Source organism: Nasonia vitripennis (genome assembly GCF_009193385.2).
Source record: "Nasonia vitripennis strain AsymCx chromosome 1 unlocalized genomic scaffold, Nvit_psr_1.1 chr1_random0015, whole genome shotgun sequence".
NCBI classification, from domain to species: Eukaryota; Metazoa; Arthropoda; class Insecta; order Hymenoptera; family Pteromalidae; genus Nasonia; species Nasonia vitripennis.
The window spans coordinates 484,447-510,853 of NW_022279604.1; the positions used below are offsets into that span (position 1 = coordinate 484,447).

The following is a 26,407-nucleotide window of genomic DNA, read 5'->3' on the forward strand; positions in this document are numbered from 1 at the left end:
GGATAACAATTGCGCTCGTAAGCTGTTATTAGGTGACGATTTGCATGAATGCATTTATTACTTATTTCTAGCTGCAGATAATAGAGACAGCAATATCGAGACTGAATCGAGAAAAGGGTTTAATATAACATTTTTCTTTTCTCTCAAGTGTATAATCTAATGTAGTTGGATGAATTAAAGCGAAAATTTTACGCAAAACTTATTCATTCTTAATTTATCCCGCTTTATAATTATATTAATCTCGATTGCTTATTTTTTCAACTTAAAAAATTGTTTATTTTAATTGAAAAAAAAAATGCATCCTAGAAAGAACTACTTATAGTACACGCACATATAATTGCGCAAAGAGAATACCTATACATGAAGTTTGTTTCGTCCTTAGAAAAAAATTTGTGTGTATACATATATACATAGGCACTCACGGAAACTTGTTTTTCTAAGAACGAAACAAACTTTAGCTGCACGAAGTTCACGAATAATTTGTATAAATCGTATCGGAAAAAAATTAGATAATTGCGGAATCGTTATAAAAGTTTGTAATCGCAAGTAAAAAAATTGTCAGTTTATTAGTTTATTTATAAAAAATCAAAAACTTTTTACGCCGCGAGAAAGTAGAAAAATGCGTTTTTCTTGTAAGATATTGATCTGAGAACATTGAAACCACTGCGAATCGTTTGTAAATTAATTACCGATTCTGTAAATATTGCCTTTATTGCGTTATTCGCTATAGATACTGATTAATAAATTAATTATTTTTTCGTCAACTATGCTACACCAATTCGGGCGGTTCGTGTACCATATTCCGTTCGATGATTCGAATCAGCTGTTCCTATATCGTTACGCACGTGTACTGCAGTGACTATATAATATACGACAACAACAATAAGTCGGTTTGTGCAAGTGCATCGCGGATTCAGAAGTGTGTACAGTGCAGCGATGGTCTCCTGGTGCAACGGCCTCTTCAGGGAGTATTGGCTTTCAATCTTATTCTAACTTTAATAAGTCCAGAAGTAGTGAAAGTGTAAATTACTAGGTCATAACCTACAAATTATATACTCCATCATAATATCTCTTTTATTTATTTAATAAAGTCTAGATAACAAACGGGTTTTTATACTGCAGTAGTCGATTCTTTATTGTAAATAAAGTCACTTATGGCAAAAATATTTTAATTATTAATGTTTTTATCATTTTCTATGTCTCATTTTTTGATGATTAATTTTTTGAAATCTAATCAATATTAGATATTTTTTAATAGAATTTCATGCCTAGTTCTATCACTTTTTATCATTACTTTATTACTTTTACAGTAATCTTCAATAACACCAATCAGTCTACATGCCATTAGATCATACTTGGATAGAAGAGCTTACCGTTGTAGCTACTACTGTTATAACTACAGGTATGTCCTATCGTACAAAACATTTTGAACCTTCAATGGCTAACTTATAACAAATATTAGGTGCTTCAAAACATTGTAATCAGGGTGACCAGACCTGTCGTCACTTACTATCATTATATTACAAAAAATATTAATTGAGATTACATAATAATTTCTTTGTTGATTTTTGAAATATCTGAAATCGTAAACATCTCACCACATTACTAAATAATCACATAAATAACATTTGGCCAGGTCTGGTCACCTGGCTCATTGAAATATCTTGTGCAACATACTAATTCATTTATTTTTCATCGAACGAGCAAACTGTTCCTGCATAAGTTCCTGCATCACTGATGTCTCACCGGTATCCACTCTTATTTGTGCTGCTGCGCGTATTCACTGGAGTGAAGTCTTCAATACTTATTGAATTACCTTTCGCCAAGAGTGTATCATGAAGGACATTTTCAGAACAATACATATAATATAACAAAGTGATCAAAATATTAAAATTATTAATTTTTCAGATTCGAGGCCGTCAACTTTGATGGTGTAAACAACAGTGCGACTGATGCAGTGCAGGACAGCTGGATAGCTGTTTCATCTGTTTCAAGAGTGAAGACCGCTGTGTTACAAGTGAAAGTGCGAAAGTGTTCTTAGGGGGATGAAATAGACTTAGGGATTAGAATGTGAGGGAGTAGGATTAGTTTAGAATAGTGTTATCAAAATAGGATACAGAGCGTATTATCAGATGAAAATTGAAACTCTAAGTTCATTAATTAGAATACATAATGTTTTGTTTAATAACTTTCGAAAATGTCACTGAATATTTTGTTTCAATTTTCATCTGCTCAGACTTTGGCAGGATATATGTTATTTTGCGAGTAAACTTTAGAAAAGCTAATCACAGAGGATCTGTCAGGACTAGCTTAAATAAATCTGTGTTCTGCCATATTTTTAGGTCCAGAAGGTGAAAATAGAAAATTCAACTCAAGTAATTATGACCATCTGGTCCTAAAAATACAGCAGAAAGTAAAAAAAGAACTTGTAAACGCTTAGAGATACTCCATCTCAGCAATTACAGTTGCAAAGAGAAAAACCGTGAGCAGGTGTTTAGGTGATCATAGGAACCGAATATAGATAAACGAAAATTGCCATGATAGCTATAGTTTCCTAATGATTAACATAACATCTGTACAAGTTTTTAGACCTCTAGATTAAAAACTACTTTAATAGTATTGTCATTACGTTCAACAAGTTTTGTATATCCTTAAAAAAAGTAACTACCATAGCAATTTTTATTTATCATTGTCAGTGACTTTTATCGAGGTATTTTACTTAATTTTAAAGCGTGGAAAAGCAACAATAATTTTGAACAATTATAAATAATATAAACTTAAAAATACTTCAATTTGTTAATATGCAAATAATTTATAATACTTGAAAGGAAAAATTATTGTTAAATACTAAGGTATAGCTTGAGTAACAATGCTTTTCTATACTTGAAATTATACTAGATAACAGTAATGCAAGTCTCAAAGGTTAATAGATTCTCTATAAAAAACCATCACAGAAATGTGAGTCGCAAAGTGAAAAGCACGAGTGGGTTTACAGGTAATCATCTATACAGGATAAAGTTAAATAAAAACTGCCATGGTAATTAGTTTTTAAATAATTTTTAAAACGTCTGTACAAAATTTCAGCTGTCTAGTTCAAAATTTATTGTTATTTTTTTGTCAATGGGAAGAAAGTCATAAGTCAAAATAAGCAAGAATTTTCCAGCCATTTCTATTGCTTTTGACGTACAGCTTTGAAATTTTGTAAAGATATTTCACAACTTATTAGAAAACTATTTACCTGATCAGTTTTTATTTAATTGTATCCTTTCTTTATGTTTATCCGAAGCCCTATGCTCGGCTTTTTAGTTTGAGGGGGTGATTTATTATAAAGAGAACCTCTAAAGTGCAGTGACTTATACTAATGCGTGTTCAATGTTTTCCTTTTTTTTTTACTGCTAAAAGGTACCATTAGTTAACCAGTTACCTTAGAAATTTTTCAATTATATTTAAAAATTATTAAGGATTTAGACATCCCTTGTAACAAGACTTTTGTAGGAAATCAAACTTCCAAAGTGAAAAGCCGTATGCAGGTCTCCAGGTAAAGGTACAGAGAGGATAAATTTAAATAAAAACTGATAAGCTTAATAGTTTTGTAATGAGTTGTAAAGCTTTTGTTCAAAATTTTAGAGCTCTACAATTAATGACAACTCTCAAGTATCGTAATAAGCAAGATTAACATTTCAGTCATTTCTCTTCTTTTGAACGTAGAGCTCTGAAATTTTGCACAGATGCTTTAAAACTCATTCCATAACTATTTACCTTATCAATTTTTATATAATGTTATATTTTCTTTATGTTTACCTGAAGCCCTATGTACAGCTTTTTGATTTGAGTAGGTGATTTGGTTCAAATAATTTTGTTAAAATGAATCTCTTAGCTGCACTGACTTCTCTTGGTGTGTATTCACTTTTTTTATAATTTTTCATACAGTTCACCTTAGTATTTAACAATAATTTTTTAAATCGTGAATGTTATAATTAACTAGCAAAATGAAAAGTTGAAAATTTTGTAAAATTCTAACGTAAAAACTAATTATAGCTTCATATATTAAAATACCCTCGAATTTTTTGTATGCAATCTGACGAAAAGAAGAGGAAAAAATTATGTACAATAAATATTTTTACACTACAATTAAATAAATGTATTTATTAATAATCATGCATTAATTATTTTTTAAAACAGACTGCCAGTGTTTCTTGCAATATAATTGTACATTATCTGCGACGATGATCTCTGAAAAATAATACAAGATTTTATAAAATTTCCTATGCGTTAATATTAATTGAGACATCAGTAATTCAATTTTTACTAACCGCTAGTTATACCTTGTTATCAAATTCTATGTAAATTAATATTGCTCCGTTTAGTGATGCAGCTTTATCGCTGATTCTGATAGGTTTGCTGGATTCTTCTGTGTTATCATACTTTAACCAAAATCCTTGAATGCCTCTACAACAAGCAAAATAGTGCCTTGTTGTTTGTTCTCCTAAAGGTTCTTGAAAACCAATTATTCCCATCAAAATAAATGATTGTTCTTCTATTTTTATGTGTGATACTAATTCACCTAACTTGAGTAAGCATGATCCACTATTTTTGACTGTGTCTTCAATATCAATGCATAAAATATTTTGTATTTTAAAATCTGCTATAAAAATCTTATGACCACATTTATCACATTTATCTGGTATATGAAGGTGTTTAATAATATTTTCTATATAATTTTCAGACATTATTTCTGTAGATGACATATTTATACATTTTTCATGTCGATATGATATGATGTTACACTGGTTACATTCATACTTATCAATTATGGTTGATGGCATAATTCTTTTATAAAATTCACCAATAGATTGTCTCCAACAAAACTTTTGACTTGCTGAGCCACAAAGCTTGTCGACAAATTTCACTCTCAATGAGCTTAGCTGTCTAAAGTTGAAATTCTCAACATATTTTTGAAGAATGTTGAAAAACTCTTCAGTGATTTCCTCTATTGTATAATTTGTTGGTTGAGTTATAAAATTTTGAAATTTTTGGATATTACAATAAGCTGAAGTTAATATTTCTAAAAGACTATCAAAAGGACTTGAAGTAGCAAGAATTCTTCTTTGTTTATTAATCTTATTAGATGTAGATTGATTGGAATTTTTAATAACTTGACGTTTTATAGAGGATTGTGTTGGTTTTTGTTGCAACAAATAGATATCCTCACAAGGCCTAAGAAACTTTCCTCTATTGAAATTATTTTTTGCAATTGCAGATTCTGATTTCTGAACTTTTTTATTACTCTTACTAGTGTTATTGTTTTGTTTAGTAACAGCATTTTGTTGAAAAATTTCATTATCGTGCTTATCATGCACATATTGTGATTCAACTTTTGTATTTTCATTTTCAATGGGAACCAACTTTTCAGATATTACTGCATGTGTGTGTGAGATATGATTATCATTATTATCTTGGCAAACAGAGTCTATAAATGTATTGATATTCAAACTTACTTCTTCAAAATCAACACCATCACTATCATTATTAGTGTCTAGTATACTTTCATCATCACTGCTTGAAGAGTTTTCTGAATTGTTTTCCTCTTTAGCTTTTACTCGATAATTATTAAGACCCATCCAATTTTCTTCATACTGCATGTAACTATAGTCAAAATATTTATCTTTTGTTTTTCTACTTGCTTCTGAATGAATAATCTTTCTTAAATATTCTAACTTTTCATTCTCATAATCAATATTTTTTAATAAATATTCATTTAGTCTTGGTGTTGATTCGAATTTTAGTGATAAGTATCTATCAAAGTCAACTTTATAACTATCTAATAGTGCAGTAAAATCACAGGATGAACTTGTAATGCTATTTTGTTGTATAATATTTGACCAAAGAACAAATTCCATACAAAGTTTCATCAATTCTTCGCAAAATTGTGGATTATAAAACACATTATTTTCACATGATTGATCATTTTGTGTAATCATTATTTGATTAGCTTCTATAAAAATATTCTCTATAAAGTCTTTAATGCATTTACACTTATCACAGTTAATTTTGATAACATTATCAAGGTCTACAATTTGTTTGAATTTATTCTCTATTTTTTCTAGTTCTTCATTGCTATAAAGTGTTTCCACATTTAATTCTTGTATTTGTAACTTAATAAGCTCAAAATTCTCATGTGTAATTTTACTTTGATATTGACTACTGGAGACAATGAAGATGCTTTTTAAATTGCGTTGAAAATCATCTAAATTTTGTTGTAAACTTAGTACAATAACACAGTAAAGATGAAATCTCTTTACAGATGGAAGTTGTATCCTGTTGATGCATTCCCAATATTTTATTTTGATAATCAAAAATCTGTTGTGAGTATAAATAATAACTCTCGGTAATATTTGAGCTTTCCCAGTTAAATAATCGTAACACAAAAGCAAATATTCTTCGTATGGTAAGTACTCATTAAAAACTTCATTTGCTGTAAGATAATGATGTGTGTAATAGTCCAAAACTAAAAATTTTGGAATTGCTAAGCCACTTCGTATATTTTCACCAAAGAATTTATTAAATAAGGATGTTGAGTAATCTTCAGTCGATAATTGACACAAAGGTACAAATGTATTAGACACCACTGTACCTAATGCATATAAATTTATTGGCTTGCTAACGTGTCCATCCGGCGCCATAAATGGCTTGCAAAACGTTCCTATCAGAGAAAACATATACAGAATATCTTTTCCTAAATCTTTTGAAAAATCTATTGCTTCTATCGTCCAATGTAAAACAGATAGAGGAAATGTACATATTTCTCTTATTGCAGGCTTGTAGAATACGTCTTTTCGCATTTCAATCAGTATAGATTCTTCATCTCGTTCATCTGCTAATTGAGAATCATTTATTGTGTCTTTTACTGTATCCTCTATTGTATCTAGTGCATTTGTAATATTGATTTCAGCTAATATTTTCTTGGAATTAATTTGAACATAGCGGTACAGATTTCGCACATTTATAATTTTTTTACAATCTCGTTTTTTTATGTTGTCACAAATTAATTGCCACACGGGATCACTTTCTTTCTTCAATTTTCCATTTGCGGTACAAATCTCATGTTTTCTCATTTCTTCTATCCGATCTTCATGTGGCACTAAGCATGGTTTTCCTCTTTTCCCCATTGTTATTATAATAATATTACTTATATATTGTAGTTATTTGTCGAATCAGACATAATATTAGAAGGCAATTGAAACACGTTTGAGCTGCTAGGCGATAGCTTTCATATGTCACTGGCACTTTCTCAGTCTAGCAAAGCTTGTAGATAAAAATCTCTAGCAGAATCGTATAAGTAACTAGAATAGATTAGGGGATATAACGTAAAATGATATAGGAATTTTCTTCTTATGATCACATCTGTTTGTAAACACACGAAGACTGAAGCGCGAAGTCGTATATACTGATCTAAATGCCGTAATCGTATCGACGAATAAGTTTCTTAATCATAAACGCATGCATCTATTACAATAAAAAGTATAGTTTAGTCTGTATAGTATATATAAAGGACTGCAACAGTCGCAACAGGCGCTAGCAAAAATCAACGCGTTCTCACACGAAATCCACCACGCGCATCGAGATTCCGCGAAAACGTGATCCTGCACGTAGCTATTTTGTTTTTGTTAAAAAATAGATGTATTACAAGACAAGTTTTTGTGAAGTTTTTAACAAAGAAAAGACTAAGATGTCATCTGATTCGTGGTGTGTTCTGACAACGTAATATATATAAAACAATCGACGATCAGATTTCCTGGAAAACGTTATCGCGCGAGGCAACGGTCGTTCGCGGCAAAAGTCGCATTCGTCTTTGATGACCGAAAAATGAGATATTGTATGTGTTTACTACAAAAGTTTAATAGATTATTGCATGATCAAGTATTATATGTGTTGATATCAGACAAAAAAAAACAATATGCCACGAGAAGCAGAAGTACCAGCACAATTTTTGGAAGAAAAACTAAAAGAATGGAATGTTTTTCATAAAAATGGGACATTAAAGGGCACAATTGATCCAATTTGGAATGACATAAAAAAGGCTCTAAATCTAAAAATGACTGCAAACTCTTTGTATTTAAATGTATACGGAAATAGGCATAACATTAGAACGAATTTGGAACGTTTTTTTAAAGTACCAAGTAAAAAAAGAAAAATTCAAGAATTAAGTGATATAGATCTTGATTATTGTGATGAGGAATCCCGCAATAATCCTTACAAGTGCAAAAGATTAGAATTTAAAATTGTTGCAGAAACTAGCAAAATAATTGATTTAACAACAAGGAAGAATCAGACTAAATGGGCAGAAGAAGTTAAAGACCAAATATCGGCATCACAAAACTTACCTTGCGTTTTTAATCTTAAAGATGGTTATCTAACGAAAACATCTTTTAAAATCAAAGGCTTTTGTAGTGATTGCAAAACTAGTATTGTAGGAGAAAGTGACTTTGTTAGTGCTGAAAATAAACTTTTAACTATACAAATAAAAACGTTTTCAACGCATCAAATTCCTCATAAAAACAAAAGACAGTTAACAGGTAAAAGACGGGAAGAAATAGGAAAAGAACTATTAACAAAAACTGCGACAGAATATAGAGAAGAACAGATAGAAAAATTAGATATAGATTTTGAACCTCCCGACTTAAATAAAACAGGCGCTTTGCAAAAATTAAGGGAAGAAGTTTTGGATAAAGCTGACGGTTATTTTGAATTTAAAGGTTTGTCTATTACAAATGAAAAATTCATACAAAAGTGCAGCATTAGGAAGTTATCATTGCATCCATTATATGTGTATTACTTTACAGACGCACAAATAATATTTTGGAACAAATTACAGCATAGAAACTTACCATTATCTCTCGATTCTACGGGAGGTTTAGTAAAAAAATATTTATCTTACTCCGGCAAAATTTTATTTTATTACGTACTAGTAGTTGGCTATAAGAAGAAAATCATTCCCTTACTGCAAACTATATCCAGTATACATCATGTTTTATTTATTAAAGAGTTTCTGGAAAAATGGATCGAATTTGGTGCAAAAATACCTAAAGAAATCGTAACTGATGGATCGTTAGCCTTACAAAACGGTATTTGTATTGCTTTCAACAAAATGACGTACAAGATGTACAACAATCACTGTTATCAAATGCTTATTAACTTACAACATTCATCACCAAATTGCTACTACCGTCATGACGTTGCACATTTAATTAATGCAGTACGAAAATGGAAATGTTTCGACAAATCTAATAAAGCTACAATAGATTTTTTTGTCAGAGGCTTAGGTTATCTTACACAGGTCGAAGATTTAGACGAATTTGAACAAATAGTCATATCTATTGTGATAATTTGTAACAGTACATTATCAGATGAAGGATCTGAATGTTACACTCGAAAACTGTTAATGACAAATATTTTCAAAACCTTCCAGTACAAACTTGAATTAGTTATTATATCTAGCGATGATGTAACAAATATAAGTGACGATGATGATTATGTTAACATTCCTGAAGAAGAAATGGAAGAAAATAAAGATTCTATTACTAAATATATTGATTCGATTTTCGACCGGGGAGTAGCTCTTAGTAATACTTCAGATGAGATAAGCGACAAAGTAAACTATTTATATTGTCATGAGTTTCTTAAAAATTTTAAAAATTTATGTTATACTTTTGTAACTTGGACAAACGTTATGAAAAATCATTTTAAATCTACAAATAACGCTGCATCATCTGCTCGGTCTGAAGCATTTTTTAAGAAAATCAAACAATGTGAGCGTCCAAAACAGTTACAAAAGTATATTTTGTCAGATGTAAATAGAATTAAAAAGTATGTAAGCGTTGGAAATTTATTACTTAAAAAAGAAAATAGTTATGATGTTAATGAAACAGCAATATCCATATCACCAACATTTAATCTAGAAAAACTGAAAACAAAAAGACGTTCTATAGAATCAGTTCCAATATATAATGAAATTAGTACACAAAATACTTTAGAAGAATCTTACATAAGCTTAGAGCACAGTTATTCAAAAAAGATGCCAGTAGAAAATACGTCAATTGCGGATAGTCAGAGTGATTCAAGTTTTGATAAGAATGAAATGTTAGCTTCTTCTTTCAAGGACCAGAGTGATATCCAAGAACGCGGGCTTATTTTAAATGGAAATAAAATAGGGAAAAAAATATACGGCATAAATAACAGCTTAAAGCTACTACAATTTCGAAACACATGCCCCTTCGATAGTGTATTGGAAGTTTTGACGACTATTTATATTGATAATGAATACTTTAAACGAGATATAAAGAAATCGAAATGTGATGGTTCTCTTAGTATTTACAGTTGTATAGTTGATTATTGTGACAATAATTTTAATACAGATTATGTATATAATTGTAGGAGTGAGATTTTGTATCCATTATATCAAAATGCAAAAACATCTTCAGAATCTATTATTGATTGCTGTGACAATGTAGGAAATGTACTTGAAAAATTATTGAAACAATTACCAAGTATTCAGAAAACTTTTAAATGCTCACATTGTGATTATAAAAACCAAAGAGCATATTATAGTATGTCAATATCAGCCACAAACTATTATGATAATGGTATAAAATATATTGAAAGGTTCTTAGAGAATCAATTATTAAACAATTTTATATTTTGTATGGAGTGCGTAAATAAAAGCTTAGAGGTAAAATATGAACTTTCTAATTATTTTGTAATTGATCTGGAATATTTACACGAAGAAAAGAACGCTGAGATTATTCTGCCAACCGTCAAAAATAAAAAAGTGAATTTCAAAACAGATTTTGAAGAAATACCTAAAATGTTAGAACTGAAAGATAATGATTTTGAACTCAAAGGAGTAATTGCTTTTCACGGTGACTCCAAATCACCAAAGAGCCTAGCTCATTACAAAGCTTACACATATTCCACTAATGAAGAATGGATATTGTATAATGATTTAGCCTCCAATAAAATAGTATTATTCATCCCTCCAGAAGAAAAAATTGCTTTAATTATTTATGCGAAGGTATCATACTATGATAACACAGAGAAGATTGATCAATCAGCAATATAAAGCTGCCTCAATAATCGGAGCAATATTAATTTACACAGAATTTGATAACAAGGTTGATAACAATAACAATTTGATAACTAGAGGTTAGTAAAAATTGAATTACTGATGTCTCAATTAATATTAACGCATAGGAAATTTTATAAAATCTTGTATTATTTTTCAGAGATCATCGTCGCAGATAATGTACAATTATATTGCAAGAAACACTGGCAGTCTGTTTTAAAAATAATTAATGCATGATTATTAATAAATACATTTATTTAATTGTAGTGTAAAAATATTTATTGTACATAATTTTTTCCTCTTCTTTTCGTCAGATTGCATACAAAAAATTCGAGGGTATTTTAATATATGAAGCTATAATTAGTTTTTACGTTAGAATTTTACAAAATTTTCAACTTTTCATTTTGCTAGTTAATTATAACATTCACGATTTAAAAAATTATTGTTAAATACTAAGGTGAACTGTATGAAAAATTATAAAAAAAGTGAATACACACCAAGAGAAGTCAGTGCAGCTAAGAGATTCATTTTAACAAAATTATTTGAACCAAATCACCTACTCAAATCAAAAAGCTGTACATAGGGCTTCAGGTAAACATAAAGAAAATATAACATTATATAAAAATTGATAAGGTAAATAGTTATGGAATGAGTTTTAAAGCATCTGTGCAAAATTTCAGAGCTCTACGTTCAAAAGAAGAGAAATGACTGAAATGTTAATCTTGCTTATTACGATACTTGAGAGTTGTCATTAATTGTAGAGCTCTAAAATTTTGAACAAAAGCTTTACAACTCATTACAAAACTATTAAGCTTATCAGTTTTTATTTAAATTTATCCTCTCTGTACCTTTACCTGGAGACCTGCATACGGCTTTTCACTTTGGAAGTTTGATTTCCTACAAAAGTCTTGTTACAAGGGATGTCTAAATCCTTAATAATTTTTAAATATAATTGAAAAATTTCTAAGGTAACTGGTTAACTAATGGTACCTTTTAGCAGTAAAAAAAAAGGAAAACATTGAACACGCATTAGTATAAGTCACTGCACTTTAGAGGTTCTCTTTATAATAAATCACCCCGTCAAACTAAAAAGCCGAGCATAGGGCTTCGGATAAACATAAAGAAAGGATACAATTAAATAAAAACTGATCAGGTAAATAGTTTTCTAATAAGTTGTGAAATATCTTTACAAAATTTCAAAGCTGTACGTCAAAAGCAATAGAAATGGCTGGAAAATTCTTGCTTATTTTGACTTATGACTTTCTTCCCATTGACAAAAAAATAACAATAAATTTTGAACTAGACAGCTGAAATTTTGTACAGACGTTTTAAAAATTATTTAAAAACTAATTACCATGGCAGTTTTTATTTAACTTTATCCTGTATAGATGATTACCTGTAAACCCACTCGTGCTTTTCACTTTGCGACTCACATTTCTGTGATGGTTTTTTATAGAGAATCTATTAACCTTTGAGACTTGCATTACTGTTATCTAGTATAATTTCAAGTATAGAAAAGCATTGTTACTCAAGCTATACCTTAGTATTTAACAATAATTTTTCCTTTCAAGTATTATAAATTATTTGCATATTAACAAATTGAAGTATTTTTAAGTTTATATTATTTATAATTGTTCAAAATTATTGTTGCTTTTCCACGCTTTAAAATTAAGTAAAATACCTCGATAAAAGTCACTGACAATGATAAATAAAAATTGCTATGGTAGTTACTTTTTTTAAGGATATACAAAACTTGTTGAACGTAATGACAATACTATTAAAGTAGTTTTTAATCTAGAGGTCTAAAAACTTGTACAGATGTTATGTTAATCATTAGGAAACTATAGCTATCATGGCAATTTTCGTTTATCTATATTCGGTTCCTATGATCACCTAAACACCTGCTCACGGTTTTTCTCTTTGCAACTGTAATTGCTGAGATGGAGTATCTCTAAGCGTTTACAAGTTCTTTTTTTACTTTCTGCTGTATTTTTAGGACCAGATGGTCATAATTACTTGAGTTGAATTTTCTATTTTCACCTTCTGGACCTAAAAATATGGCAGAACACAGATTTATTTAAGCTAGTCCTGACAGATCCTCTGTGATTAGCTTTTCTAAAGTTTACTCGCAAAATAACATATATCCTGCCAAAGTCTGAGCAGATGAAAATTGAAACAAAATATTCAGTGACATTTTCGAAAGTTATTAAACAAAACATTATGTATTCTAATTAATGAACTTAGAGTTTCAATTTTCATCTGATAATACGCTCTGTATCCTATTTTGATAACACTATTCTAAACTAATCCTACTCCCTCACATTCTAATCCCTAAGTCTATTTCATCCCCCTAAGAACACTTTCGCACTTTCACTTGTAACACAGCGGTCTTCACTCTTGAAACAGATGAAACAGCTATCCAGCTGTCCTGCACTGCATCAGTCGCACTGTTGTTTACACCATCAAAGTTGACGGCCTCGAATCTGAAAAATTAATAATTTTAATATTTTGATCACTTTGTTATATTATATGTATTGTTCTGAAAATGTCCTTCATGATACACTCTTGGCGAAAGGTAATTCAATAAGTATTGAAGACTTCACTCCAGTGAATACGCGCAGCAGCACAAATAAGAGTGGATACCGGTGAGACATCAGTGATGCAGGAACTTATGCAGGAACAGTTTGCTCGTTCGATGAAAAATAAATGAATTAGTATGTTGCACAAGATATTTCAATGAGCCAGGTGACCAGACCTGGCCAAATGTTATTTATGTGATTATTTAGTAATGTGGTGAGATGTTTACGATTTCAGATATTTCAAAAATCAACAAAGAAATTATTATGTAATCTCAATTAATATTTTTTGTAATATAATGATAGTAAGTGACGACAGGTCTGGTCACCCTGATTACAATGTTTTGAAGCACCTAATATTTGTTATAAGTTAGCCATTGAAGGTTCAAAATGTTTTGTACGATAGGACATACCTGTAGTTATAACAGTAGTAGCTACAACGGTAAGCTCTTCTATCCAAGTATGATCTAATGGCATGTAGACTGATTGGTGTTATTGAAGATTACTGTAAAAGTAATAAAGTAATGATAAAAAGTGATAGAACTAGGCATGAAATTCTATTAAAAAATATCTAATATTGATTAGATTTCAAAAAATTAATCATCAAAAAATGAGACATAGAAAATGATAAAAACATTAATAATTAAAATATTTTTGCCATAAGTGACTTTATTTACAATAAAGAATCGACTACTGCAGTATAAAAACCCGTTTGTTATCTAGACTTTATTAAATAAATAAAAGAGATATTATGATGGAGTATATAATTTGTAGGTTATGACCTAGTAATTTACACTTTCACTACTTCTGGACTTATTAAAGTTAGAATAAGATTGAAAGCCAATACTCCCTGAAGAGGCCGTTGCACCAGGAGACCATCGCTGCACTGTACACACTTCTGAATCCGCGATGCACTTGCACAAACCGACTTATTGTTGTTGTCGTATATTATATAGTCACTGCAGTACACGTGCGTAACGATATAGGAACAGCTGATTCGAATCATCGAACGGAATATGGTACACGAACCGCCCGAATTGGTGTAGCATAGTTGACGAAAAAATAATTAATTTATTAATCAGTATCTATAGCGAATAACGCAATAAAGGCAATATTTACAGAATCGGTAATTAATTTACAAACGATTCGCAGTGGTTTCAATGTTCTCAGATCAATATCTTACAAGAAAAACGCATTTTTCTACTTTCTCGCGGCGTAAAAAGTTTTTGATTTTTTATAAATAAACTAATAAACTGACAATTTTTTTACTTGCGATTACAAACTTTTATAACGATTCCGCAATTATCTAATTTTTTTCCGATACGATTTATACAAATTATTCGCGAACTTCGTGCAGCTACAAACTTTTTGTCTTTTCAGACGCGAAATATACGGTTATATCATACGCACGCGTTTATAGAGCCATATACCATAACCTAACTTTTCATCTAACTTCTTTCATCTAAGCGAACAACGTGCGTGAACGTTTATTAACTTACGTAAAATAAAATAATAATCAACTATTGAAAAATAGATGAAACAAATGTGCATTTTAACGTGTGTGTTAAAATAAGTGATGTGGTAATTATTCGATTGAGTAAATTAGAAATAAGTGATCAAAATAAAAATTGTACACATTAAAATTGTAATATATTTTGCAGGGTTTTTGAAACATTATAAAGAGATAATTCTTTCCAAATAAAAGCTAACATTTTAATAAGAATGCAGCATTATTTTTTGAAGTTATCACGCATAAGGAAGGTGCAAATTTTGCGTGTTTCAAATTATTCAAATTCAGTAATGCACGATTTGTTCAAATTAGGCACAACTGATACTGATGATTTACTGGATCCTAAAGTGAGGCAGATTAAAGACAAATTGAAGTATTGTGATTACATAGAGAAAAAAAAATTAAAATTTGGATACAATACTAATAAAGAGAAACAAAGAAAATTAGAGTATAAATTAATGAAAGGCAAACAACTCGTAGAGAGGCAAACTCCTGCAATCAGTGTTGCTTTAAAATATTTGGATGGTGATAAAACAATTTTGCATCAACAATCAGAACTCAATAGTGACGATGAGTATAGTGAGAGCGAGGTAGATGCACGGGAGCAAAAACCAATCCACATGCCTTATTCAATTATTGACACATATAAAAAAGTACCTACCAAGAACTTTCAACATAAAGAGCAACCAACAATCGAGGTGGAACTGGATGATAAATTTAAAAAACTGTATGAAAAATATTTAGAATTATCAAATTATGCATCTGCAAATCCAGGTGATCTAAATGCCAAAAATGCAAGTGATGCAATTAAAGTGCGATTGGAGGATGATCTGTCAAAAATACCATCATCTTGGATGACAGATTATGAAATTTATGACGATTCATTGGAAGATTTTCAAGATGTAAAATATGGCACACCAGACCCAAATGCTGATGTTAGTTCTGTACCTTGTGGCGGATGTGGCGCATTATTACATTGTAAGGATGTTGCTATTCCTGGCTATTTACCATCAGAATTATTTCTGAATAAAACTATCGCTGACTTAAGATCAGTTACATGTCAAAGATGTCATTTTATGAAGAATTATCACACATGTTTGGATGTTAGAGTTTCACCAGATGAGTATCCAAAACTATTAGAAAAGATCAATGATAATCGAAGAGCTATAGTGATATTATTAGTGGATTTGACTGATTTTCCATGTAGCATTTGGCCAAAATTACCAGAAGTCATAGGAACCAAAAGACACGTGTATGTGGTTGGCAATAAAATTGATCTGTTACCAAAAGATAGTACATTATTTTTGGACCATGTCAAAGATTCTTTAACAGAATCATTGATAGAAATAGGACTAACCAAAACAAATATAAAACATGTTGGTCTTATATCAGCAAAAACTGGATATGGAATCGAGCAACTAATTAACAAGTTATATAAAGTATGGCAGTACAGAAGTAAGAATAAACTTGATTTTACTAAAATGTTGCTTTGCCATTCATAAAAATGTGAGCATACAAAATTGCATAATCTTGTAATAATTTTGAAGGTGATGTCTATATAGTTGGATGCACAAATGCAGGAAAATCAACTTTATTTAATACTTTATTACAATCTGACTTTTGTAAGTCACAAGCTGTTGACTTAATACAACGCGCAACAACTTCTCCATGGCCAGGAACTACTTTGAATTTGTTGAAATTTCCTATACTCAGACATAATAGTTCAAGGCTGAAAAGAAGAACTCTCAGATTAAAACAAGATCAGACGATGCAACATCAAGAGCAAATGTTACGAGAAAAAAAGTCTAGGTTGTCTAGAAACATCGAATTGGCTACACTACAAAGTAATGCATTTTTCATGACTCATTAAAATCTTGAACAAATATATTTAATGTTGATTGGAAAAATCTTTTATTACTGTTTGCAGGTCGTATTGTCCATACATTTAAAGACTGTAGGGAAATTAATCTAGCTTTAGACAGAAGTAAGGAAAATACTGACATAATCACAATAGATACAAAGAAAAACATTGGTTTAGACGAAACAGCTCCTGAATTTAAGACTTCTCATTGGTGTTATGATACACCTGGAACAATACAGCCTGATCAAATTTTACATTTCTTAACAACGGATGAACTTATGAAAACATTGCCTAGTAGAATAATTTCTCCAAGAACATTTTGTATTCAACCTGGCCTTACAATATTTATAGCAGGTCTAGGAAGATTGGATATTCTGGAATCTTCCAATTTTATAAGGTTTATATTTCATCTAATAGAAGCGTAATTCTGTACATGACCGTTTTTAAAGAATTTCTCATGAATAGTTTCTTATGTTTTAATTAGGTGTACAGTTTTTGCAAGTAATAAATTACCTATTACCATTTGTGAAGTTGAAGATTCTGAGTTGGTGTATAATGAGTTACTGCATACCGAAGCTTTTGTTGTGCCAATGAATAACCCAGAAAGGCTCAAAATGTGGCCTGAATTAAAATCAAAAGATTTTGAAACGATAGGTGTGGGTCATAAAGAATCAGTTTCAGATGTAGTTTTATCTAGCGCTGGTAAAGAGTGTTTTCAATTTAATATATATAATTTTTAATAAAGTTTTGAAACTCATAAAATATATTTTTAGGTTGGATTGCTATTACTGCAGATGAAAATCAAAGAGTAGTTATGAGAGGATGGACTCCTGAAGGGCGAGGAATTTACTTGAGAACTCCGGCACTTTTACCAAATTCTGTAAACCATCGCGGGATGAGAAAACTTAATAGTCTCGCTTACAGACTAGGGCGACAAATATATTATTCTAAGAAACAATCTAGAATATAGATTAAGAAAAGAAACGATTTTATATATTTCTGCGCAAATACACAATACTTTAAAAATACATTTAATACATGTAAAGCTGCTTTTAAAACTGTCTCATGAAACATACAAAAAATAACTAATTAAAATTAAATAGTTCAAAATCATACAATCGTAAGAGTTAAAACTAAAGTCATTGACTAGTACATAGCATTGAAGGTGATTTGATATTTTATATCTTACAGTTTCCTCTTGCCTTCAATCAAACAATATCTCCAAACATTGTAATTTTTTGTTATTCGTTTGTAAATTATTCATTAATTTTTTTACTATGTAAGTAGCAATTGTTGAATAAACAGATCCAGATATACATACTTGGTACATGTCGAAAATAAATGTTCAACTGAAAGTCTATTAATGATTTCCTTAAATAAGATCTATGAAACAAATTTCACAAAAACTGGAATTGTAAAATTAAGTTTCATTTAAATCCTGTGCACGTTGTTTTGCCTGTTTATACATTCTTTTATAAAACTTTTCTAAATTTTTATAAAATCCTTTCCTTGACTCGTTATTTTGTACATCTTTGCAGGATAGATTATGATCTGAATACCTGTAAAGTGTAAAATACAATATCAACTAATTGTAATTATGAATTCAAAAGTATATACTTGTATATTTCACAAAAAGTTGTCTTATTTCTCACCTGTTGGCACAATTAGCATAATTTAATCTTTCTTTTGTTCTTTCTAGTTGCCTCATTTTTGCAAGTAAACTAAAATAAACTCATATTGAATTATTTATAACAAAATCATTGTGTTTAATTTATACTTATATATGCAATTTACAATAAAATCATAGAAACTTACATCGATGTAGTTGGATCATCTTGTAACGATGGTGCACTGTTTGATCTGTAGATAGAACTATTTTTACAATTTTCTAAAGAAGAAGACTTACAACATGTATCTCCATCACATGACTTATGATTACTACTCTTCATATCATTTTGTAAATTGAGAGAATCTATGTCATTGGAAAATTTTGATACATTCTTCCTGCAGTTTTTAATAGTGTTACAATTCATTCCACTCAGAAGCTTAGTTGTGCTCTGTACATGTTTGTTATAAGGATTTTGGCAATTCGTAACATCACATAATTTAGATAAATTATTTGCATCAATTTTTCTATTAGAAAAATAACATTTATATTTAAGACAAATTGGACAACTATCAAGAATATGAGCATCATTGCAAACATTGTAATTTCGAGCAGATGTTAGCTTAACTGGTGATGTGCAACTACATATCTGTCTTCTTTTAGATGTTGCTAAATAACATTGATCTTTGGAAGATCGTAGAGAATCATTATATGCGTCGCAATTGCAATTGCCCTCCTCAGTAGTCCCTTGACGACGGCAACTGTATAAGTAAACTGTACGTTAAAACAAATACCATCTGTAATCACATTTTATCATAAAAACTTACCATCTGCATATATAGTTATTTAATTTGCCTTGGCCAGTATGACATACTCTTTTTTGTCTAATAATTCTTTGTTTAGGTGGTGGATCTTTTTTTTTATGAATGCAACGCTGATTCTAAAATATTGAATTACAAATTCAAGTATTTTAGGACAATTTTAAAATAAATTCTGTTCTAAACTTCATACCATGGAATTTATAATTTTAGGATTTATTACATGACCATCAGAAGAACGGACATGAAAATTTGTAACTTCCTCTATTGTAGTTCTTGTTGACACTTCAATTTTTGGAGCTAATATACCCTGAAATATTGAAATGCAACAGTGAAAAAAATGTTGAATATGTCAGAAAAATTTGTATGAAAGAGCAATAAGCTGTACTGGGAAAAATGTTGATGGTTCCATAAGCAAATCGACGTCAACTCCAGCTAACAAACCCTTAAAGCAAGGCACTGGATATAATAAATCAACTAAGTTTGTTTCAAATGTAGCCAGAGACACATTCCTGTTGGCTGTGGGAGAGCATTGAATTAGTTCAGCAAAAATGTATTCTTCAGCCAATTTTTTTTCCAGTTCTGCCAATGTTGTCACGGTGGTAAATATTTTTTTAAATGTGAATTTATTGTGATAGAGCAGAGGGAAAATGGGCGTTAATCTGTGGGTTGCTATGCACGAGTCAAAAATGTTAATTTGCAAGGCAACTTTCCCATTTGGACACAGCCAAACTCCTGGACAAGTAACCTAAAATTATTATTGTTATATTGTATTTGAAGAATATTTGTCATTCGATTGAAGAGCTTACAGCGTGCAGGTCAAGATCTATTTTAACAGAAAACGCCCTTCCAACCATGGTGCTGTATCGGAGATTTTTCCACAAAAAGCAGTCGATATTTACTGTCTTGAATTATATTGTGGTGTAGCAGTATAGTCTGATTTACGTGATGACATTTCAATTTGCACACTCGTCAATGATTTGATGAAAAAAAATTAAGTTTGATGAATAATCACGAAAATGGTTTATACATTGACAAGTTTACTTGAACTTCGAATATTCAACGCCATCTTGTACGTACCTGGATATGTTTGAATATTTTAAATGCGACGTCGCTAGGGAACCAATAACCAGCTGTTATGTGACGAAGTTTCCCATAATGACCACCTGATGCTAGAAGTATTCTGCTAAGGTACTTATATATTCTGCCGCTCACAATTCATAAGTATTCCCGAACCATGGTACCGCGCGCAGTTAACGTAGCCCTGTTGATTGATGGCGATCGATATAGTTCTAGTCGATGCGATCATAGATCATAGCCGATCGCTGCATCGGGAGAAAATTTAGAGCAAAAATTATCACATTTTCCGAATACTTAGTTATGGCAGAGTTTGAGTGTTATTATGTTATATATATATATATATATATATATATATATATATACGATTGCGTTATAAATATCAACAGGTGAAACTCACGGTAGTGGAGCTGCGGAGCGCAAGGCACGCGTACATGATTATATTCATACGAACAATTAGAACTTATATATGGTATTCTGGTTAATATTGCGGGTACGTATGCGGCTCCGGCGGTCCACTTTTGGATCATTTTAATCGTAAATTTAACAATTACCAAAGCATTTTTAGCACAATAAGAACACTTATTGCATATTTTAGTAACGAGCTGAAGAATCAGTAAGATAAATTTAAAATTAAAGTGCAAGAAGTTGTGCCAAGTTTTGGCACCGAATTTGAAGATACTTATTATTTTTTTGAAGCTCGCTATATTTCCTTAAGCATAAATTAGTATAGTTTACTTGCGAAAGGATCCATAAACGCTTCGGTTTAATTATAATGCTTAGATTAATAATTAAAAGAGTAAAAATATCTGGTCCGAAAAAGAAGTTGCGAATGAGCCCTCTATGTCCTCCCCTACATCATAATAGTATAGTACATAATTCGTCGCTCACTATATATTGAGTAGCACATTTTGTTATTCGCGCTGAAGTAACTACAACTGACTAACACATTTCAATTCTTCATTTTTCGCCGCGAAGACTATAGAGACCGTTTCACGGCTCAAACTGTAACAACAAATAATTTTTGTTCTAGCTTGTTCTTTGTATGTGAATATTATTGTACGTATCCGCGCTTCGGCGTTCATAAATATCCTCAATTGTTTAAAAATTATAGAACTCCGAAACGATGCTCGTGCTTTCGAATATTATATGGCCTATAGGTATAGTAATTTGGGACGTGAGATAATCTTTGTTGAGAGCGATGATACAATATTGCTATAGGTATTTGATTTATCGATAATTCAATAATCACATAACTACATTACAGATTTTGGGCATGCATACACTTTTTTCTTTCAATTCATTGGCACGTTATAGCTTCCTCCAACTAAATTTATAAGTCCAATAAATAAAATATTGTTTTAATATATCTATATATCTGTATGAGGCGATTTTTGATACACAAGATTGCTACACAAGACCCCTCTGTTTTCTTATTATAGAATAGGAACACTGTCGTCAATTTTTTTTCACAGAAATTTACGCATGTTTACATCCTAACCATCAAAACAGCAGGTTATTCATTAGATAGGTCGCTCGCGCACTTTTCGAGAAAACGATTTTTACATTTTTACTCTTTGCTCGAAAACCGCTCAACGAAATCGTTTAAAATTTTAGCAGCGGATAGCATTTTTTATGGTGAATTACCAAATAAAATTTTGAAGCATTTGACCAGATTGTTTTGATGAGATATAAGGAATCAAAAAATTTTCAAAAAAAAAAATTGAAACCTTGATATCTTACGAATCATAGGGGTTTGAAAGCTGTGCAATAAACTTAGCCAAAACACATAAAATATCTACTTTTTCCCGAAATCTCAAGTGCAATAAGGCCTTTTTGCGTCCGTAATCGAGGCACAAAAAAACTCATTTTTTTCAGCTTTCGATTTATTACTGAAATAATATAAATACATATTTATATAACGTATATTCAGCATGATAATATTAAATATATGCATTACACACACGCGCGCACACTGTGTATTACAAATCCGAGACCAGAGACTCGACTGCGAACATGCTAGTATTCATTATTATGATGTATAAACAGTGTAAACGTATATGTATAGGTACTTATTCAGCACAAACGCATACCGAATTTATTCGCTCCTGGATAATCGATATACGTGCAAACTCACAAGTGTAATTAATTGTCATGCAGGAAAAATCACTTACGAGGTTTGATATAAAATATTATTTACAAAACTTATATATCAGCAGCTGGTCGGGTTGCTTGTGAGAAAAATGTACACTGAACTCATACAGTGCAGAATTTAAACTCTTTGGCTTTAGCGCGCGCGTTAAATGATTTTTAAACTTTTTATCAGAATTTCGAGGCTTTCCTCGAGTGACATAAACAGTATGCAAACATTCGTGCTACTGTCTTCTACCACCTTGAGTTTTGCAATCGGTTTATACGTTTTCTTCAGTGTGGCACAGCGGAGCAGTAGCGTCACTGCACAACTGTCAGGTATAAATGTTTTGTTCGTGTCGTCATACGGCCAATTTAACGAATTCCGATGATACTATAATATTATACGTACGTATGTTTACCATCAGGCAGCGTTGAGACGTGTGATGCTGAAGGCGAACCTATCCTCAGCCCTGGGATACCCGATATAAAATGTTTTCACTGTACTTGCAAGGTATGATTTAAATTCTATACAACTAATGTGTGCTCAAGTTAATATTTATTTTATGACGCCAATGGCACATTAGTGATGTTAAGTTGAAATGTTTATACAATCTAATACGACTTCTCTAATATATAATATCACTCGTTTCAGAGTGGCATGGTTCAATGTGTTAAACAGAATTGTTCCAAAATTGAAGGTTGTTATGTACTTCAAGAGTTACGAAATGATGAATGTTGCCGAAAATGCAAAGGTGAAAACGTATATATTTAATTGAATAAATATGCGTAGAATAATGCGAATTTATAAAGTATTAATTGCGAATGGAATAATTGAAGGTTGCATGAAAAATGGTTTGTACCACGAGTCAGGAACCGAGTGGACTGAGCCGAACAAACCGTGCAAATCATTAACCTGTATTGCAGGCGTTATCACCGAATCATCTATTCGTTGCCGTACTCCTTGCTCCAACCCAGTGCCACCAGCGCTTGGACAATGCTGTCCCACGTGTCCAAGTAAATTTATCGCTATTAATTATTTTAATCTAATTCTACGGGATTGTGTAGGAAAAGAAATATCATCTTTTTCCTTCAATTTTAGACTGCCGTTTCAAGGGTAAAACAATAAGCAAAGAAACGAGTATTATGCCCAAACATGATCCCTGCACTCTCTGCGACTGTACTTCTGGCAAACTGGCATGCGCGAAGAAGGCTTGTCCAGTTCTAAATTGTCCCGAATCACAAATCGTGCATAGCTTCGAAGACTGTTGTCCGCGGTGTCAAGGTATTTTTTCCATACTTTTGCACATTGTTTCTCCAAAAAAGCGATTCTCATAGCCTCACTATTGCTGTCAAAAAGGTAGTGGCACGTACGTGGATCCGCCGCGCCAAGGAGCCTGCCTGCTGCAGGGTCTGAAGTTACATAAATCTGGAACGCAATTTACTCTGGACGATTGCACGCACTGCAGCTGTGAAAATTCAACCGTATTTTGCCAGAGAGAAAGCTGTCCTATTTTGAGCTGCAAACGAGAGCAGCAGACAACTTGGCCGGGTCAGTGTTGTCCCCAATGCATAGGCAGCGACAATGGGCTCAACATTATAGAGACCGACCAAGCCAAAGATAAAACTCAAGAAGTCGAAAAATTAAACAGTTGCGCACACAGTGACACAATATATAAGGTTAGTGGTTATTAGGTGCTGAATAGTGTATACCTATATCATTGTACGTACGCGTTATATTTGTTTCGGCGAAGGATGGCGCAACCTGGAATACAGAAACGTGCGAGACTTGCACTTGTCAAGCAGGAAAAATCAAATGTTTAGCAATGACGTGCCCAGCTATTCGCTGTCCGCAACATTCAATTTTGGCAATACCAGAGGGAGAGTGTTGCCCGCTATGTGAGGAGCGGGAAAGTAAGCGAATAAATAAGAAACATTAGATTTCGTATGAATGTTAGAGATTATTAGAAATAATCCGAAACTGTTCGATCTTATTTGAAGGCAAGGGCGTTTGCAGAGTGTTTGGTGGCTCGCACGTTCGCACATTTGATGGAAAGCTGTATGCTTTCGTAGGTTCGTGCAAATACCAATTAGCCAGTGATTGCGACGGCGGGACGTTCAATATTCGACTTAAAAATACCGTGGTGGGCAATGACGTTACGATAAAGAGAGTATCGTTGAGACTGGGCAAGATAAAAGTTGATCTTCAGCAAAACAAAAACAGCAAAGTAAACGACCGAATTGTTGACTTGCCGTATCGGAAACAAGACAAATTAGAAGTAAAAGAGTTCAGTGGCAACATTGTCGTTAGATCGGAAATTGGAATCAAGGTTTTGTGGAATTACATGGGATTCGTCGAAGTCACGATACCGAAGAGCTATCGAAAAACAGTGTGCGGCTTGTGCGGCGGCTTTGACTCTATTACCGACAATGACTTAACTACGCGGGAGGGTATTTTGGTTGACGATCCTGCTACTTTTGCGCAGTCCTGGACCTCGGGAGAGGACATTTGTTTGGACACCAGAAACTATGGGATGAGAGGCTGCAATCCACGCAAGGATCAAAGGTAAGTCGCACCAATGAACTGTTATTCGCTTTAAAAATGAACTACTGAACGTTATCCCTTGTACGACTGCAGGTTGTGTAGTTACATCAAAGGATCCGCTTTTGAAAAATGCTTGAACAAAATCAACGTAACATCGTACTATGAAGCGTGTTTAAAGGACGTGTGCGAATGCCCGCCCAACGACCTGCAATGCCACTGCCAATCATTTTCTACTTATGTTCGCGATTGTCAACGACTCGGGATTCTACTTCCGAGGTGGCGAAGATCTGTCGGATGTTAGCTTAAAAACAAATGAAAGCAGATACCTTATCTGGGCTTATATACAAGTATGGCTGTTTTCATGGAAGCATAATAACGGCCGAAAATCAGAGACGCCTGATGAAAAGGGAGATGTCTCCACGTATATAATATGTCTTTGCAGCTTTCGCCTCGTGCTGCAAACTCACACGCGGGAGAAAAGCCTTCTTCTCCCCCTTGGCGTATAGCATACTATTTGCCCGCTGATCCAACCAAAACTTTTTAAAACACGCATTTCTTGCCCGAGTTTGAAAAAGTAATTTAGCTAAAAAAGTGTTTCAGTGAAAATCAACAAAAATATTCGCATGCTCATAGTTGGCAATAAATTAACGTTTTGACAAAAAAATTATAGCTCTTGGCATAAAACCAGTTGTCTAGCCTTTATTAGATCCCAAATTCATTAGATGCGGCAGTTCTTACTTAGAACCAAAGTTAGGATCAAGAAAATAAGAGCGCTCGGGCCGTTCGCGCCCAGAGCTTGGCTTCAGCTTTATCCAGCTTTCATCGCTCGAGCACGGCGAAGACGCACGGATCGGCCGCAACGACGAAAATGCGATTTTAATAAATAATTAATACAAGTTTATAACGGTCCGGGATGTCAGGTAGTAACGGATGTCTCATAATAATATAATTTACTGTTCGATTCTTTTGAAATAGCCATAAATATTTTTTAAAAATTATCCTCATATATGTTGAATACTGCATTATTTTGCAGTATTCTATGTAACATAATTGTTGTGGATTCGCTTTGATTTTAGAATATAATAATAACGAGATACGCGATTAACATTATGGAAAATCATGAAATTGTAGAAGTATTTATAGAAAGATAAAAAATGGATTA

General features: G+C 31.9%; 4 protein-coding genes and 2 long non-coding RNA genes across 11 annotated transcripts; 3 read left to right on the forward strand and 3 right to left on the reverse strand.

The window, feature by feature from the left end:
• Positions 1–466: 466 nt before the first annotated feature.
• Positions 467–2,895, forward strand: LOC116416055. The gene is made up of 2 exons (XR_004226560.1): positions 467–1,033; positions 1,311–2,895. It is a non-coding gene; the product is annotated as an uncharacterized LOC116416055 (long non-coding RNA).
• A 498-nt stretch (positions 2,896–3,393) lies between these two features.
• LOC116416054 lies at positions 3,394–7,182 on the reverse strand. Its single transcript, XM_031922371.2, has 2 exons — positions 4,314–7,182; positions 3,394–4,233 (listed from the first exon to the last, which is right to left on the reverse strand). The coding sequence occupies exon 1, from the start codon at positions 7,167–7,169 to the stop codon at positions 4,320–4,322; it is 2,850 nt and encodes a 949-aa protein (XP_031778231.1). The 5' UTR covers positions 7,170–7,182; the 3' UTR covers positions 3,394–4,233; positions 4,314–4,319.
• A 5,436-nt stretch (positions 7,183–12,618) lies between these two features.
• On the reverse strand, positions 12,619–14,614 carry LOC116416056. Its single transcript, XR_004226561.2, has 2 exons — positions 14,481–14,614; positions 12,619–14,203 (listed from the first exon to the last, which is right to left on the reverse strand). It is a non-coding gene; the product is annotated as an uncharacterized LOC116416056 (long non-coding RNA).
• A 160-nt stretch (positions 14,615–14,774) lies between these two features.
• Positions 14,775–18,389, forward strand: LOC100113824 (nitric oxide-associated protein 1). Its single transcript, XM_001599076.6, has 6 exons — positions 14,775–15,279; positions 15,360–16,663; positions 16,756–17,052; positions 17,136–17,466; positions 17,554–17,771; positions 17,843–18,389. Exons 2-6 carry the CDS (start codon positions 15,421–15,423, stop codon positions 18,037–18,039), a joined length of 2,286 nt encoding a protein of 761 aa, XP_001599126.2. The 5' UTR covers positions 14,775–15,279; positions 15,360–15,420; the 3' UTR covers positions 18,040–18,389.
• On the reverse strand, positions 18,041–23,728 carry LOC100113792. 4 transcript variants are annotated; one of them, XM_032601449.1, is made up of 10 exons: positions 23,617–23,728; positions 23,113–23,173; positions 20,574–20,818; positions 20,303–20,429; positions 19,882–20,241; positions 19,687–19,803; positions 19,503–19,615; positions 18,885–19,436; positions 18,722–18,790; positions 18,041–18,628 (listed from the first exon to the last, which is right to left on the reverse strand). In XM_032601449.1, the coding sequence occupies exons 4-10, from the start codon at positions 20,348–20,350 to the stop codon at positions 18,490–18,492; spliced, it is 1,398 nt and encodes a 465-aa protein (XP_032457340.1). In that variant the 5' UTR covers positions 20,351–20,429; positions 20,574–20,818; positions 23,113–23,173; positions 23,617–23,728; the 3' UTR covers positions 18,041–18,489. The 4 variants fall into 4 exon arrangements, 3 of the variants coding, with proteins under 3 accessions (XP_032457340.1, XP_001599111.2, XP_031778243.1); XM_001599061.5 differs by having other exon boundaries at positions 20,303–20,818; XM_031922383.1 differs by lacking the exon at positions 23,113–23,173 and having other exon boundaries at positions 20,303–20,818; positions 23,617–23,723.
• On the forward strand, positions 20,933–25,909 carry LOC100113767 (BMP-binding endothelial regulator protein). Of its 3 annotated transcripts, none has more exons than XM_031922380.1 (10): positions 20,933–21,063; positions 22,897–23,039; positions 23,129–23,214; positions 23,356–23,455; positions 23,541–23,717; positions 23,803–23,985; positions 24,061–24,380; positions 24,455–24,614; positions 24,702–25,266; positions 25,339–25,909. In XM_031922380.1, exons 2-10 carry the CDS (start codon positions 22,931–22,933, stop codon positions 25,544–25,546), a joined length of 1,908 nt encoding a protein of 635 aa, XP_031778240.1. In that variant the 5' UTR covers positions 20,933–21,063; positions 22,897–22,930; the 3' UTR covers positions 25,547–25,909. The 3 variants fall into 3 exon arrangements, with proteins under 3 accessions (XP_031778240.1, XP_031778241.1, XP_031778239.1); XM_031922381.1 differs by lacking the exon at positions 20,933–21,063 and having other exon boundaries at positions 22,491–23,039; positions 23,541–23,555; positions 23,628–23,717; XM_031922379.1 differs by lacking the exon at positions 20,933–21,063 and adding an exon at positions 22,491–22,747.
• Positions 25,910–26,407: the final 498 nt, after the last annotated feature.